The sequence below is a fragment of the Ambystoma mexicanum genome, chromosome 5p (assembly GCF_040938575.1).
Source record: "Ambystoma mexicanum isolate Mex_15411 chromosome 5p, UKY_AmexF1_1, whole genome shotgun sequence".
Lineage (NCBI taxonomy): Eukaryota > Metazoa > Chordata > Amphibia > Caudata > Ambystomatidae > Ambystoma > Ambystoma mexicanum.
In genome coordinates, this window is record NC_090930.1 from 547,607,889 (window position 1) to 547,626,431 (window position 18,543).

Below are 18,543 nucleotides of genomic sequence, written 5' to 3' on the forward strand. Positions count from 1 at the left end.
GCGTGGGTTTTTAGAGGTTGAAAACAGGAGTTTGGGACAAAAAAAATTCAAAATAAAATTGTATTCACTATAACGGTTTTCAAAATAAAATATTGAAGATATGTGCAATCAATATAAAATATTTCGATATAAAGACATCTAACAGTAGTCCATACTAACTACGTGAATGTGTACTTCCACCCACGAAGTCCCCTCAGGGCAATAAAGATTGCCTGCACTACGAAGTGCAAAGAATATACAGGCGGAAGGCCTGGGTTGATGTGCATTATTTGCGCTAAACAGGGTAGAGAATTGTAAATCCCTCCTGTCACGTATGTGCATGGCGGTGGGAATTATGAAGAGTGAGCTGCTGGCGTACTCCATTAGAATCCATAGCTTCAACATCAAAATCAGATGCTGGCGAAGATGCGTGCGGTAGGGGGCGGCATATTCACAAATTAGGATGCAGGGTTCTTCCTCCACCATAGAAATCATTGAACATCTGGTGGATCATGACAAGCATGAGTACAACCTTTGTGCACGATTTGTACACTTGTTTTTTATGAGCCTCCTAGATTTAATAAGAAGCCCAATGTGTTCCGAAAAGTGCTTCTTGAAATGTGAAACAGTGAAAGCAACTGCACGACGGGGCAGAGAAAGTCTGTTAAATATATAATTAATTTTCTCAACGAATGGCATGCATCAAAGCCTCGGAGACATAAGGATGCTCTAGGTATTTTAGTACATTTGGCTAGTTTGATTTCTACTGTCAGCTGTGACATTTTTGTCTTAAATGTTTGAGGAGTGAAGAAAGATTGGCATGGTTAGTAGTATTTGAATTCAGGAAGGCTACACAGAAGCCAATTCTGGGTAAAGTGGGCAACTAGAGTCAATGGAAATAGAGAAACACTAGAAGCATGGCTGTAGAGAAACCATGAACGCATGGCTGTAGAAAAACACTGGAAGCATAGCTGTAGAGAAACACTGGACGCATAGTTATATATATATAAAAAAAACATTGGAAACATGGCTGCAAAGAAACACTGGCATCATGTGGAGAGGACACTCCACCCTTCCAGTCAGTCCCTCCTGTAGCCCTCTCACCTAGCCCCTCGCCTCCCCTTTCTATATACAAATGTCATTTGGCCAAATGGTTGGTGGAACAAAGTGGGGAATACCGAAACACTAGCCGAATGGTTAAAGAGAAACCGTGGAAGCATAGCTTAAGCTGGAAACATAGCTATAGAGAGACAATGAAAGTATATCTGTAGAGAAACACTGGAGGCATGGCTGTAGAGAAACACTTGAAGCATGGTTGTAGAGAAACACTGGAAGCATGACTGTAGAGAAAAACTGGAAGCATAGCTATAGAGAAACAAGGAAAGTATGTCTGTCGAGAAACACTGAAGGCATGGCTGTAGAGAAAAACTGGAAGCATAGCTATAGAGAGACAATGAAAGTATGGCTGTAGAGAAAAACTGGAAGCATAGCTATAGAGAGACATTACGAGGTGGGCGCAAAGGGATACCAGCACCGTTAAGGACATTGGTGCCGGTAATCCCTTTGCGCCTTTTTCCGAGGTCCCTTAGCGGGTCCCTTCCTTAACGCCTCGTTTTACCAGGCGTTATGGACGGGGCCTGTTAAGGGACTTCAGAGTTAATAATGGTACCGCAATTTGCAGTACCGTTATTAGCGCTTTCCCCCTTTCCATTGAGCCCTAGGGGGGGTGAAATGGGAATGAGGAATGGCTTTTTCAATGGGGACTTACCAGTCCCGCAAAGGTCGGAATAGACCGGTAAGTCCCCATTGAACGAGGGCGGACTCGGTACCGGTATTGGAGGTAATCATGGTGCTAATAGCGCCATGACTACCTCCAACCTCGTAATGAGGCCCAATGAAAGTATGTCTGTAGAGAAACACTGGAGGCATGACTGTAGAAAAACACTAGAAGCGTAGAAACAATTAAACTATGGGCCTCATTACATGTTATGCGGTAAACCATGGTGCTAGTAGCACCATGGTTGCTGCCGGTATCATACCGGTACCACCATGGAGAAAAGGGGAATTACCACCCCATTCCAAGGTTGGCGGGGCGGTAATTCCCCCTTTCTCCATGGCCCTTCCCCATTCCCATTTTTGCCCATAGTCTACCCTTACTGCCTACCGTGTAATGAGGCCCTATGTCTGTAGAGGAACACTGGAGGCATAACTATAGAGAATTACTGAAGGCATGGATGTAGAGAAAACTGGAATCATAGCTGTAGTGAAAAACTTGAAGCATAGCTATAGAGAAACACCAGAAGCATTGCTGTAGAAAAACAATGCAAGTACAGCTGTAGCGTAAAACTGCAAGCGAGGGTGTAGAGAAACACTGGAACAATTGCTGTAGAGAAGTACTGGAAGCATGGATGTGGAGAAACAATGAAAGTATGGCTGTAGAGATGCATTGGGGGCATGGCTATAGAGAAATGCTGAACGCATAACTGTAGAGAAACACTGAAAGCATGGCTTCAGAGAAACACTGAAAGCATGGCTTCAGAAAAACACTGGAAGCATAGCTGTAGAGAAACACTGGAAGCATGGCTGCAGAGAACCACTGGAACCATAGCTAAATAGAAACATTGGAAGTATGGCTGTAAAGAAACACTGGAAGCATGGCTGTAGAGAAATACTGGCACCATAGCTATAGAGAAATATTGGAAGAATGGCTGCAGAGAAACACTGGAACCATAGCTAAATAGAATCATTGGAAGAATGGCTGTAAAGAAACACTAGAAGGACGGCTGCAGAGAAACAGTAGAAGCATTGCTTTATAGAAACACTGGAAGGGCATCTGTAGAGAAACACTGGAAGCATGGCTGCAGAGAACAACTGGAACCATAGCTAAATAGAAACATTGGAAGTATGGCTGTAAAGAAACACTGGAAGCATGGCTGTAGAGAAATACTGGAACCATGGCTATAGAGAAATATTGGAAGAATGGCTGCAGAGAAACACTGGAACCATAGCTAAATAGAATCATTGGAAGAATGGCTGTAAAGAAACACTAGAAGGACGGCTGCAGAGAAACAGTGGAAGCATTGCTTTATAGAAACACTGGAAGGGCATCTGTAGAGAAACACTGGAAGCATGGCTGCAGAGAACCACTGGAACCATAGCTAAATAGAATCATTGGAAGAATGGCTGTAAAGAAACACTAGAAGGACGGCTGCAGAGAAACAGTGGAAGCATTGCTTTATAGAAACACTGGAAGGGCATCTGTAGAGAAACACTGGAAGCATGGCTGCAGAGAACCACTGGAACCATAGCTAAATAGAATCATTGGAAGAATGGCTGTAAAGAAACACTAGAAGGACGGCTGCAGAGAAACAGTAGAAGCATTGCTTTATAGAAACACTGGAAGGGCATCTGTAGAGAAACACTGGAAGCATGGCTGCAGAGAACCACTGGAACCATAGCTAAATAGAAACATTGGAAGAATGGCTGTAAAGAAACACTAGAAGGACGGCTGCAGAGAAACACTGGAAGCATGGCTGTAGAGAAATACTGGAACCATGGCTATAGAGAAATATTGGAAGAATGGCTGCAGAGAAACACTGGAACCATAGCTAAATAGAATCATTGGAAGAATGGCTGTAAAGAAACACTAGAAGGACGGCTGCAGAGAAACAGTGGAAGCATTGCTTTATAGAAACACTGGAAGGGCATCTGTAGAGAAACACTGGAAGCATGGCTGTAGCAATGTTGTTCAGGCATTTATTGTCAAAGCACAGAACATAAATGATTTTTCTTTTATTAATTCATTTCTTACTTTATTTTGTTTGAGAAGTTGAATATGTGGGAATAAATGTATTGTATTCTTGTTATGTTATTACGCAAGCCACACGGTATGCTTTTAAGCTTTGAGGTGCATTTTCTTAAATGGGAATCTTAAGTGACTATAAATGTATGATTTTGTAACGCTGTAGTATGGAAGATTTTTATAATAAATACAATTGTACACACAATAAATAAAGATGCAATGGGATCACCCATGAGATAATTATAGAACTGTGACACTTTCAACAAGTATTGACCCTAAGGATCTGTGGGCTCGACCGAAAAGATGTGCGAACAACCCATGATCAGTGGTTGATAATAGAAGGGAAAAGCGCCTGAACGCCAAGCGCACCAACCAGAAGTGTCAGAAGCATCGGCTCGTTTGTGAGGAGTAAACTGCAGGTTGTTTACTCCCCAACATGGCATTGATGCCACAAATGGAACTCTTAGTAGCGGCGAAAACTTTGCAAAACTCCACATTGCACAACAGAGTTGACCCCAATATGTGGGAACAGCACGGATTTATAAAGCGCATATTATAAGGCGGCTTATTCAGCGACTAGAACTTCGCTGTTCAATCAATAGGAATCCACAATTGAAGCCCTTATCAAACATCGAGAAAGTACTTTAGAAGGCAAAACGCATGCTGGCGTAAGGGCAAGGCCTTTATGGGGTCCAATGTTTTCATGGGGTTCAATGCTTCTATTGTTTGCGCTCGAAGGTTAAGTTTGTATTGATTATGCACGTATGAAATAAGGTAGAGTGTGCTTAAGGACAAAACATTGATTTACAAAATGAAGTGCACACTATATTCACTGGTTACAAAAATCAATGTATATGTGCAATCACGTCACATCATTTCACATGTTTTGTATTTTGTATTTATTTGGCATTTATTGAGCACTTAACTCCAAAGTGCTATACATAAAAAAGGTTACAGTACAATAAAGTGAAGTGTTTTAGTAACAAAATATTTCCAGGAAAAGACTTAAGACTGAAGGTGATAGTTTCTTAGGGAAGTACAGGATGCAGGCAGAATCCAGGGTAAGAAGTGGTAGAATGGAGGGATTAAGGGAGAGAGTTCCAGTTATAAGGGACAAGAAGAGAAAGTGAACGGAATCGGGATTAGGCACAAGGGGGGGGGCTAGGAACAGGGATACGGAATGAAGTAAATGAGTGGGGGCATAGAAGGAGACCAAAGATGATAAATAAGTGGGAGGAAGACCATAGAGGGATTTAAACCCAATACAAAGAGAATAGAATTTTGGCCGGGAAGATAAAGACAGCCAACCAAGTGAAGACAGAGATTGTGAACTGGAATCAAGGGGCATAACTGATAGAGAAGGTGAAACGATGCATTAAACATTGATTTAAGAGGGGCCAACCGCGAAAGAGGAAGACCAAAGAGAATAGTAGAACAGTAAAAAAAGGCAAAAGAAAATAAGAGATGAGATCAGGAGTGTGTCAGAAAAAAGGCGGCTTTACGGATATTAAAAAGATGGAAGTGGCAAGAATGAGAAATAGTAGAAATGTGAAGGGAAAAGGATAAGTCTGTGTCAAGATAAAGACCGAGATTATGAGCAGTGCTGGAAGGAGGTAGAGAGGAAGGCGTGAGAGAGACAGAAGAGGGAGGGAGAGGGAGAGGGATAGTGGTGGCAGGGAAGAAGAGAACTTCAGTCTTTGATGCGTTTAGAAGAAGAACGTGGTCTGACATCCAAGAATTGATAGCAAGTAAACACTAAGAAGAGTTATTGTGGATAGCTGGAGTAAATGAAGAAAAAATGAGAAAACGATGTCTATCATCAGCATTAAAAGTGGTGAGAATTCCCAAAGCGTGAGATCATTGCTGCCAGAAGGGAAGTATAAAGGGAAAAGAGAAAGGGGCCTAGAACAGAACCTTGGGGGCACCATGAATAAGGGTAAAGGTTTGAGAGAAAGAACCAGCCCAGGAGACAGAATAGGTGCAGTTAGACAGATAAGCGCGAAACCAAGCAAGAACAGAGTCAGCAAACGCAAAAGAAGCCAAAGACGCCTCTGAAAGATCGAAAGGTATGAGAAGAAAGGAATGATTAGAAACCATTGCAGAGATCACAGTGCCAGAGAACTTGTGTTTGAACTGCACACACTTGAGAAGGAAGCATGCCAAGGAATTCTGTACCTTTTGTAGGGTTGCCATTAAAAAGCATGGGATGACCAAGTATGTTCTATTGCCATAATCAATGTGTGCCTTGTCACATGTACTTTGACCTTCAATTTTTCATTGAAAGCTAATAAAAAAGCAAGTATGATTTTGGAGGCCAGGGAAAGTTCAGAATCATAAGTTCCCAGATTCCTGACCAATGTGGCTGGTTTAAGGCAAGATCCATGTTCATTGGGCCAGATGTTCACTGTCCAATTTTCTGGAATGGCCCTAACCAATAGAATCTCAGTTTTTGTAGGATTTCATTTAAGATGGTTGTGCTCCATCCCATTATAGATTACCAGCTTGCAAGATGCTAAATCCTGCATTTGATCTTCCACATTGATATTTAACCTGAACATTAGCATGTGTCATCAGCATAGTTGCATAGCTGTACACCACTATGTTTAATGAGAGAGAATAATGGGGTGAGAAAAATGTTAAAAAGCAAAGGAGGCCACAAAGAAATCGCAGAGAATCCACAGGCTGATCTCGCCAAGCCTGGATGCAAGTGGTGTTGGTGTGCCCTATTCTTTCCTATAGGGTTTGAATCCATAGATACTTTTGAATGATGCATGGCCATATTGTAATAAGATGGAAGTAGGTAACTTAGAAACATATGACAAATAATTGTTTATCAACTCTTACCTTTTGTGATTCATGTAATACTAGAAACATTTTCTATTCGGAACAATTATCTTATAATAGTGTTTCATAATAATCACGTGTTAAAAATCCTGAATGGAATTTTGAGCAATCAATACTTTTGGATTGATATATTCCCCACTATTGCAAATCAAATGATAATTTGCCAATTCATGTAGGCTTGCAAGATGTTGTTTTTATCAGCGGCCTGGAAGAATATGCCTGAGGGATTCGCTCAGAGAAACCTTCTCAGTCTTTCCGGTCTGATTCTACGTATCCATGGGGATGTCCCTACTAAGTAGAGCTGGGACTGCAAAGTATATCCCAAAAAGAAATGCTCTTCCACAAAATGATTACAATTATTTCATCTACTCATGGAAATAACCAAAGAGGTGAATACATTTAATTTAATAGTGCCAAACATAAAACAAAAATAGGCTGGCAAAACCCTTTATTACATAGTCATAATAAGAAAAATATGTGGGAACACATAGGAACTGTAAGAGTTTATGTAGTCTGGTGTGTTTTGGATGTGTACTGTGTTTCATTATTCCACATTACATTTCTAAGCATTCTTCTAATACAAAGTGTTCACACACTATTTTTTAACGTATGTAATACAAGGGTTTGGGTCTATTTAAATTTAATTTGTCAATCTTTTTGATTATTTTCATACGCAGATCAAATCCTTTAAATCATTTTGGGAAGATCATTTTTTTCTTTTTTAATGTATCTTCCCGACATGGGTAGCAAATTCAAAACCACAGTGGGAACAGAAAGCATAAGGTAGACAGTTTGTTCCCAACAGTGTGCAGCAAAGAAAAAGCCAGATAGTGGTTAATGTGGGTAGGCAATACAAATTACTGACAGAAACAATTCATGAATGCCCCTGGCAGAATCCATTAAAGTGACACTTAAGATAAGAGCGAACAAGGACCCTGTTCTACCCACTGGCACCCACTGGCACACAAATGAGAGGGAATGAGGAGAAGAGTTCCCAAACGGTGGTCCTGATGGCACATGAACAGTGAGAAGTACAAGTTATACGAAAATGTCAAAACATCTGAACAAGGCAACACGTACAACTCAGATTCAGTGGGAAACAACACAAGTACAATCCAGGAGACAGGGAAGGAGAACAAGGAGGAATGGGAAGAACCAAGACCCAAAACTGGAGCATTGAGGAGATGGAGACTGACTGCATTAAGAGGGTGGAACAGTGAAGCAACTGAGGGAAAACACAGAAAAAAGATGAGCAAGGTAGAGGAGGCACAGCATAGTGGTGGTTGTGATCAAAAACCAATCCAATTCCTAAGGAGGCGTGAATGAAGTCAATCTAGTAGGCAAAACAGGTCATGTGCCATGAGAGCAAGCAGACCCAGGGAAGGAGACATGGCAGTCCGGGAGGTGAGGAAGGGTGTGTAAATCCTGGAAGAGCTGGTCTGAAGGGAAAGGAGTCAGGAACGCAAACGCCAGGATCACAGTAAAGATTCCCATGAAGCTGGGCTGCAGAAAGACTTGTTGGGGACCAGCGAGTAAAAGTCCTGGAAGTAACACATGATAGATGATGCGAGAATGGATTTTCTAGGGCTTCTGGGATTTGTAGTTCAAAGCACCCTAGCACCATAGAGGTGGTCCTGCTTTTTGTAGCAGCCCAGGAACCAGTTGAACGCCCTATAACCGGAGTTCTGCATTCTGTAGCGACTGCAGTGTTTGCTTTTAAGAGCAGCCACTCTGCAGACCCTGAGCCGTTTTGCAACAAGATGAGGTTTTCCTTTAGCTTTTTACAAGTCAAACATATTAAGAATTAGTGACTCTTCATGGAAGTCTGTTCAAGCAGATTCAAAATTGTTGTTTTTTGTGATTCATCCGAAATAACTGCATTTAGACAACTTTTATTATTCCATTATCAAACTTTGCATTTACTTAGTGCTCCATTACATATAGCCTGTTTGTGACTATTATTCCAAAACTGCTCTACTATCTAATGTCCAATATTGTTTTTCTTTTTCTAAATAACAGTGGTACATCATATTATTTTCTTATCTTAATGCATTCTATTCCGTTTGTACTGATTTGTAACACCTTTCTTTCCGTCCAAATCCTTTCTTATGCTTTGTCATATATGCCTTTTTTCTATTTTTAAAAGCATGTAATAACGTAATCATGTTTTTGAATTCAAAAGTTCTTGCCAGGGAATAGCAATATTTGCAAGAATAATTCTAAAAAGTACTTTTCTTGCCAAATATGTGCAATAGTTGCAATCATTGCAAAAATAAAATAATTGCATTATTGCAAAATTGCAATATGCTTTAAGCATTAAGGGTCAGCTCTCTCAATAATGTTAATCTTCTCCTAAACCATATAATGTAAACCTTTTTATCATATGAACCATTGGGCTCTGATTCATGATTTCTTTCTAGAAGTAGGATGTGTTGAGCAAACTACTCATCGTTAGTGTTAATAAGTAGGTGCTGCACAGAGGTCCCTGAAATTTTGGTGGGAATTTGAGGGCAGAATAGGCTAGACCCCCTCTTATATCTAAGTGTAAGCACATGCCAATGGGTGGAACACGCGCATTGTAGGAGACCCCCGCCCCGTCCCCACAAAGGGTCCATCGCCTGTAATGCGGATTTTACATTTCCACAACTGTTTCCGGAGTGCAAATGTACAAAATAGAAACTCTCATGCTTTGCATGAGCATTTCTATTCTGCAAACTTCAAAACCTGTTCGGGATCCTCTGGTATTTTGCCAGAGCTGAACCAGAGTACAGAAGGGCAATGCAGGATGTGTGCATCCCAGAGCACACCCCTTGGTGAATAATGAACATCTGGAACATACTTAGTCTGAGAATTTAATTAAAAAGGAAAACATTAACAGACAAGATCATTGAAATATAATTAACCAAGGCATCATCAACCTCGTGGATACACATCATGGTATCACAACAACTGCAGTTTAATTAAAAACGATGCAAAGCTCAGACCCATTCTCTAACTGCCTAGAGACTCCTTCTGTCAGTGCCAGTGGGTCTCATAAAATCATAATAAACAAAGCACCGGAAATTGACTGGCTGTTCGGGTGCAAGTCTTACCATGTGAGCATCTGTGGCAGGGATGATGTAGGCCGCTAGACTGAACCTCTTCATCTCCAGGCGAAGGGCGCTCAGTCGTCCAGTCGTATTTATCACCGTAGGCGGCAGATACTATTCACACCCAGAGAAATAAAGGATTAAAAGGATAGACTGTTAGTGTCATAGTGAGCATAATATAACGAGAATTCAAACAGTTCGATCCAAAGTCAGCGAATACGCGCAATCGAGCTAGTACCATGGTCTGTAACCTTTCAAATATACATTTCATCAATTCAAGGGGCTGTTCTAATAAGTTAGGCTCTTCAGGTCTGGCTGCAGGGAGCAAGCTCTTCTGGCTGCAGGGAGCAAGCTCTTAGCAAAAAGCATCATGCAATGAAAGGCAAAGGTTAGGTGATAGCGTCACACTATCAATCATGGCCAACAAACAGCGGCTACATAACATGTCCATGTTTATATTCTTGCATGTATGTAGCTCAGAAGACCTAAAGGCATTAAGCGCTTGTTTTAGGAAACAGTACCATGAGCTGTAGCAGAAACAAGCAGTCGCCATTGCAAATAAAGAAACAGCAGATGGGTTTTTGACTGTTTATTAAATATCTGAAGGTTTGGTTCGGATAAGAAGAGTCCTCAAGCACAGGTGTGCTTTGTGTCCAGCTTCGGTCACTTTCTCCACTAACCCTCATGTTATCATACAGCAGTGGCCCTTAGCTTGGCTAGTAATGCCTCTGCACCTGTACAGATGTTCAGCAGTAACACACTTATGTTTCAATGTGTTGTATTGGGAAATATCAGAACTCTTAAACAACCATTTAAGAAATATCTCAAATTCTATAAAAAACAAGCTTTAGCTTGGAGGTAGTACTCGATCATGCAAGCAGCTGTTGCACACCGAGCCTAACAATGCTGTGGTCTCTTGAATATTTGTGTAGCAATGGCAACTCCTTCATTGTAGGACACATTATTGCTGAGTCATGCTGGGTCAATGATATCACCATGTTATATGACAGCAATACTCACTGCTTCTGGTAGTCCGCACCCTTGTGTACTGACAGTGGGATCTCCCAGTAGAGAAAATATAGCACTTGAAATCATCCAGGGCAATTGCCACTGGGGGTCAAATGTGCCCTTGAATGCATCGCCATACGTTTGTGTAAGATTAATTCTTCCCATGTTCAAGGAGTTGAATAATGGTGGGTTGTGCCAGGCACATGGTAGGGTAGTATTTGGACACCTTTACACGAAAAGTGTGCTCTGATAGCAGATAGACATATCAGCTAATTGCTTTATTGCATGCGCGCATTCTAAACTCCTCTGACGAATCTCCTTTACCTTGCACTTTGGTCCCTTGAGGGCAGTCACCTACAGCGGTTTCAGACCATACTAATGGGAAAAGACACTATACAAATGACAAATTTCATTACATCACATCACATGTTGTATCCCCTAAGGGAATTTGGTTCTCTCAACAACATTTTAACCTTCAGTCCATGTTCTGGCCTGAACTGTCAGTATTATTGTGATGAAATGACTTCAGCTCTGCAGGAGTACAAGGATGAGCTAAACCATTCACTCAGCCCTCACACATCTACAAACCAAAAGTGATTCCAATCATAAAGGTTAAACAAGCACAGCCAAGCGATATACCTCCTTTGCCTTTTGAAGGAAGTTGGGATGAAGAAAGGCTATTCTATTAGAAAGGGTGTGAATGTTAGACAGTAGCAACCCAAACAGCAATAGTGCACAAGTTACAATATAAAAGAATGTCCACTGATAGCTATATTGAGGGTGAGTATGAAATGAAGAAGTTGTAGTAAATTAGGGTTTACTGGCAAAAAACGATGTATTCAGTGAAAAACCTTGTTAAAGGGACGTTATGGTTAAGTTGCACTAAAATAAACCTATGAAATTCAATGAAAATTTTTTATTACAGGGACGTAATGGTTACAAGTAAAACCGAAAAAACCTTGAAATTTGCCAGTTCTGGTAATCGTAGCAACCATAACCAAAACTGCTAGAACTAACACCCGTAACATCAAAGATGAAATCACAAATGTCATTGATGACATCACGTCTCTTTAACAAAGTTTTTTCACAGAATTTCATAGGTTTTTACCAGTGAACCCTAATTTACTACTATTTCCTAATTTCATACTCACCCCCAAAATAGCAGAATTTTCGGATTTAAAAAAAATACTTCACAACATATTTCACAAAACATTTTTGGTGCATTTCGGATATTTAAAAGAAAAAATATGATTTCCGACATCAGTCAAAGGCATTGCATCTCCTTGAAAAAGATGTACACCATCCAATTTGATATTTGCATAGTCAAAAGAAGCCATTCCTAAATCAATTAAAAAAGCACATACACCTTTATTGACATGCTGTCTAGCTTCTTCGCTTTCAGAACAATACAAGTTTGGACGTCTCCATATTTGACTTTCAATGATTTCAGAAAAAATAATCTTCGCAGCTGGAAACCGTTCCATTAGTCTTTTCAACATGTCCTTCATGGTAAACTGCAATGATCCTGCAGTCACTTAGCCCAAACTGCTTCCTCCACTATGCACAATACTCTTACAGAATGGTAATAAAATTGCCCACTTTAATCCACAATCTGCATACCACGAAACTTCCACCTTTCCAATCCAATAGTAGCAGAGATGCCACGAGATTTAGTGTAAACCTTCAATGAATGAATCCAAGAATCTCCCACCATCCACATACTCTGCTTCTTCATAGCTATAGCCACAGCCATCTGCACTACACACAACAAAGAAAAGGCTTGCTATCCTGTACTTGTGTACACTTCAACACCTCCTCCACAACCACAACACCTAATTGGCTAGTCCCCTGAAGGGCTTTTCCATGCCAGGCATGCCTTAAAAGACCCAGATGGCACGTGCTGGTCCGCAGACTACTGCCGAATCCGCAGACACCGTGGCACCTGCACACCTTTTTACACCTATAAAAACAGCTACATATCAACTTTATTTCACTCCCACCCCTCACCCTTTCCAGGCCCTCTTTCAGCAATTTAAAATCTGTTTTCCAGACTTTTTTCTCACTGTGCTATCAGCGGTGATGTCTGCGGATTCGGGAGCACCTGCAAACCTTTTTTTCACCTATAAAAACAGCTATATATTAACTTTATTCCACTTCCTCACCCTTTCCAGCCAGCAAATAATCCCAAATGTGTTTTCCACACTTTTTCCTCACCCCGCTATCCTCAGACACCGGCGGCTGTCGGCGGATACAACATGGCCACCATTCCCAAAAATATGATGCAGCTCACGTTTTTGAACATCCAATCAGCGGGTGCGTATGATATCCACTGTCGCATGCCGGCCCTTGCTTGGCCCAGAGGTGTCCACAGACCCTGAATCAGGAAATGAGTCCACAAACCAGACCCAGATATCATACATTTTTCTGTACCTTCTTTTTGGCCATTTGAAAAAAAAAACAACTGGACAGATTTACACCAAATTTAAAGAAACACGCTTTTGGGACCAAGCCGCCGCTTCTAGCATATTTTCTTTTCTATTGCATCCAAGAGGATTTCCAAAAATGTTGGTACCCCTCGTAACTTTGCCCCCCTGGACGAAAAAGCACTAAATAGTAGGTGAGAGAAGAAAAGAGAAAGAGAAAACAATTTATACCTCAGGATTGTGTTTGAAGATGTCTTGTGCAAGGATATTTATGTGACTAACAGACTAAACGTACATAAATAGTCCTTTTTGACTTATTACTTAGAAAGTGTTAACAACCTTACTTTTACATATAAAGTGATATTGAGATCACTTATTTAACCTCTACATCTAATATTTGGCTTCTATTAGCCAGTGATGGTGTGCAGGGGAACGGGAGTTCCCTTACTGTGGGAACTTTACTGTATATTTGCATACTTTGTCAGGTAGGAAACAAGCAAGAAATGCAACAATATAATTCAAAAAGATATGTCTTGGTGGAAGAAAGAAATGCAAAATGGTATTGTCCAGTCTCTAGGTTGATAAAATGAGTACCATTAAGTTGGGTAACAATAAATATCTGTTATTTGCGCAAAGAGGCCCCTTCAGGGGTGAACGTGTGCTTCACAAATACACCTGTTACAAATATGCCTGTGATACAGTGGTCCAAAGTTGACTACATGGTGCACTTGTGCTCGAGGTGGGCAGATGACAGGACTCTAATGGGGTGATGCAGCAACAGTGGTTCACAATTCAAAGGTGAGTGCCAAAGCCACGACAGCCTGCCATGGATTTTCAAAGGTGCCAACAACCGTTTAAATGCAGTTTCAGTTGGTTCAAGCAATGGAAAAAGAAGACATGGTGCTGCTTTAGGCCTCTGAATACTGTGAGTCCAACTGCAACAGCGATAGGGCAAGGTGGGTAATTCCAGTCTCTGCTCTCCCAGCCTAGGGAGCTTTACAAGCAGAGTGGTAGGCCTGGCTCCTTGGCAAAGCCACCCCCAATGTGCCCTGGTGGTTAGGGATCAGAGCTTGCATCTGCTTTGGTCCACTCCTTCACCTCAATGGTGGAAGGCTAATGGTGGAAGGCTTTGGAAAGGTCAACCCTCCCAAAATAGGTCCAAATAAATTACACTTGAAGTCAACGACTGAATCAAAGGAGTGGGAGACTCCCTATTTTGCATGGCAGGTCAAATGACACAAGAGATTGGCATCCACTCGATGTCCTTGTGGCAACTGACCCTTGACTTCTGATGTCATAATCAGAGTGCCTTGTTCTGCAGGAAATGAAGGGGACAGGAAGGAAAGAAAAGCTCACAGAAAAGTAAGCTGGGGGAATCCTTCCTCAAACGCAATTGTGCTCGCTGACTATTCTAACTCTGCCCTTTTCCCATCCAGCAGCTTCAAAGCCTCACTGGTGTACAGTTCCCTAGTGTGAATGAAGTCTTTGTTATGGAATTGTTTCTTTGAAGCCAGGCTGTCAGGGCATCTCCAACTGGGAGATCCCAGTCCTGGCAAGGGAGGAATTACCTTTCCTCCCAGAGAGTCCACAGAGGCATGCATCCTGCCCTTTGACACATTCACTGGCATGGAGAAAGGCAGGTGTCTGAAATACACATCGACTTCTATTGCTTGGTCTGAGCTCACACTAGTATGATACAAGACAGATAATACTGCAAACATTACTTGAAATACCAGCCAACGTGCCAAAACCTAGGTATGGCTTATATATCCAGATGATCCTGCCACCAGGGTGGTAGTACATCATAACGATGCTGTTTTGGAACAGAGGTGCACACATAAATGCAACCTTTGCATGGCAGTGTCTTGGCTGTCACTGCAGCTGTTAAGTAAAGCACCTGTGACCACTGAACCTGCGCTGGACCACTGGAGAGCAGTGAACTGATACGATATAACACAGGTGTACACTATGCTTTTCACATGGCAATTAGTGAAAGAGATGGATAACCCACATCATTTTATAAAGAATCGAAACAGCTAGGGCTTTTACAACCTTGCCTAGCACCAACATCAGTGCTAAAGAGGGCAGTGGTCATCTCGAGGTATCACTGTATGTGAGCTTTTTAGTCTGGCCACTGCCCTTCACACAGTAAATAAATCAACACGGTGGTGCAAACTAATGTTGTAGAGTATGTCATCATAACTCCTCTCTCTAGTCCAACAACTGTGTAACAGAACACGAGTGACTGCATGTTTGAATAGGAGTGAAAATCGAGGAGAAAAGTCACATACATTGTATGCAATCAGGCATGTGTATTTATAGTTGGAATTTGTAAAGTGTGATCAATTGCCCCAAAGGGCACTACTGTGCTAAGCAGCCTAGTATGAGTTTCATTCAACTGAAGCACAATCCTTGATGGAAGGGCCACTCCCTGACATGTGGTAGGACGCATACCTTTAAGTACTTTTCCAGTGTGTTCAACCGTGATGGTTTTAAAAGAGAATAAAAGGTTATCCAAAACCTAGGGTTCTCCTGTAAATATGTCATATATGGCAGATTATTACTAATTTTTAACTGTGCAGACTGAATTTTCTCTAAGAAAACTTCCCATATTTTATCACAGTCATTATTCATAGGAACAAATTGGTTTAATAGAACTGAACGTGTTTCAAGGTTTCTCAAGACTTTGAATTACTTTTCTACGTCATTTGCTGAGTTTGTGACCGTATCAAAGAACTCTCTTTTAGCCTTAAACATCTCATCTCGATATTTTCTTTCAATTGTCTTCCATTTGTCTTTTTTAATCTGAGTCTGAGTTTTAGTCCAGGTCCGCTTAGCTCGTCTCTCGTCATGTTTAAGAACAGAGAGAGTCGAAGTGTACCATTTGTGACTATTATCTCTATCTCTAACCATTCGAAGTTTGAATGGCGCAGCCTTATTCAGCATCTCTGTCGATTTCACCTCGTAATTAGCCACTAATAAACATAATGAATCAGAATCAGAGATAGAATCCCAAAGACCCCAAGACAGTGTCCTAGATCATTTTCGTTTATATTATTAACATTTCTACTTCTAACTTTTTTCACAGCATTTTCTTTAGGCTTAACCTTAGTAGGACGAGTGAGGGCAAATGTGATTGTATGGTGATCCAACAAAATACAATACAAGGTATAATATGTGTTAATTCTAAACACACCTTTTTGGCAGTCACCCAATCAAGTGTATTGCCAAATGTATGCGTATAATCCTTACTGAGCAAGCTGAAGCCACAGAGCTCAAAAGCCTGCTTGATGATCACGGCGTCACCATCTAGTGGGTTTCCTAGCCACCTGTTGAAGTTGCCTAGGACTATAACCAATGTGTTAGGTTTGTTGTAAGATGATAGGATCAGAGAAAATTCCTCATAAAAATGAGGCGTCTCTTTTGGGGGACGGTACAAGAAGATGACGTTTATGCAGTCGCTAGGGGAAAGGGTCATTTTTAAGTGAATGATTTCACACTCCGCACAGGCAACAGCCTTTTGGAACATACCCAGAGTCTGTCCCAGCATCTCTATTTTGACCATAGAATATATATCCATCCGGAGTGGCTAAATCGATGTTAGGTCTACTTGAGTTCTTCATCCGGGTATCTGTGACACACATTACATCGATTTGCTTTTCCAAAATGAATTTGAGAATGCCTAAAGCGTGCCTCTCTAGGAACCTTGTGTTTAGGAGACACATTTTAAGAGTTTTTACTCTCATGTCCTCCTCTCCGAGTGAGGGTGGATTGACATTTTCCTGCCTAGACGCTCTTATATTTACCAATGAGTCGTGTAAAAGGCTATTTATCATGCTTATCCTGGAAGCAGTCAATACTATTAAGAGAAGTCTTTATGTTAAGTGTTCATCTAAGCGGGAGACAACTGATAATACCAAAAACCACCCTATTCAAAAAGGTATTCAGTGTGGACTCAGCAAAGCATGAGAAGAGACCCACACGCTTACCCCTGTGCTAACAGCCAAAGGTGGATCGCGATGGGAGTAAAATAAGAAGATGCCAGAGAGTCAGCATCTGCGTCTGCACGTAATATGCGGACTCGCACAGACTGGCTAAATGCTGACGCGCCAGACCGGTAAAATATACTTTAAAGGGACTGCAAGTGTTCTAGGGAGCTGTAGTTCACGAGTGTTTCTATGTAGTAGCAGCGAACAAACAAAGCACCAAAGGGCTCAGATATACTAAAAACGTTTAAACATTGATAAAGCAAACCTAAAAGAACTAGAAATGTAAATGTAGGTAATACATTAACATGGTAATTCATAGAAATTCGCACAAAAGTGGCGCAGGCGGCTGGTGCACAGTGTTCCCGTGCGAATGTCTGCGCCAGCCACATGCGCTAAAATTGATTTCCGCGCACAGCGTATTCATGGATTTTAGCCTCCAAAAGCAGCCATGGCGCAGAGTGGCGCAGCGACCCTGCAGCAGCTCCAGTTACGCCCCCAAGAACGCCCTCGCGCAAGGAAAAGCCATCAAAATCCCCAATCCAGCGCAAAGGGCTGCACCAACCCTGGACCAGTTTACCGGACTGCCAAACAGCAAACGCCAAGCGGGGAACGTGTATTACGGGTTTCGCGGTAACTCCCACACGCGAAAGGGCCTGTGCGAGTGGGGTACGTGTAAAACTGTTGTTCGCGTGAATTTTTACACGCAATTGGCCTAGGTACGTGTATTCCAGGGGTGCGTGGGAAGTTTCACACGCGATTGGGCCTGGGGGAGCGGGGTATGTGTATTTCAGGGGTGCGCTGGAAGTTTTACACGTGATTTGCCTGGGTACGTGTATTTCAGGGGTGTGCGGGAAGTTTGAAGCGCGATTGGGCCTGGGGGAGCGGGTTACGTGTATTTCAGAGGCTCGCGGGTGTTTCACACGCGATTGGCCTGGGTACGTGTATTTCAGGGGTGCGCGGGAAGTTTCACACGCGATCGGGCCTGGGGGAGCGGGGTGCGTGTATTTCAGGGGCTCGTGAGAAGTTTCACATGTGATTGTCCTGGGTATGTGTATTTCAGGGGGGCACGGGAAGTTTTTCATGCAATTGGCCTGGGGGAGCGGGGTACGTGTATTTCAGGGGCTCGCGGGAAGTTTCACACGTGATTGGCCTGGGTACGTGTATTTCAGAGGTGCACAGGAAGTTTCACATGCGATCGGGCCTGGGGGAGTGGGGTACGTGTATTTCTGGGGCTCGCGGGTAGTTTCACACACGATTGGCCTGGGTACGTGTATTTCAGGGGTATGCGGGAAGTTTCACACGTGATCGGACCTGGGGGAGTGGGGTACGTGTTTTTCAGGGGCTCGCGGGAAGTTTCACACGCGATTTGCCTGGGTACGTGTATTTCAGGGGTGCACGGGAAGTTTCAC

At 42.1% G+C, this 18,543-nt stretch overlaps 1 protein-coding gene across 2 annotated transcripts in view; it reads right to left on the bottom strand.

Moving 5' to 3' along the window:
- Positions 1–18,543, bottom strand: part of LOC138481081 (xaa-Pro aminopeptidase 2-like) — a 633,999-nt gene that overhangs the window by 391,014 nt on the left and 224,442 nt on the right. For both annotated transcript variants that reach the window (XM_069612976.1, XM_069612977.1), the window contains one exon: positions 9,718–9,828. In XM_069612976.1, coding sequence (XP_069469077.1) covers positions 9,718–9,828 — 111 coding nt within the window. The remainder of the gene's footprint in view (positions 1–9,717; positions 9,829–18,543) is intronic.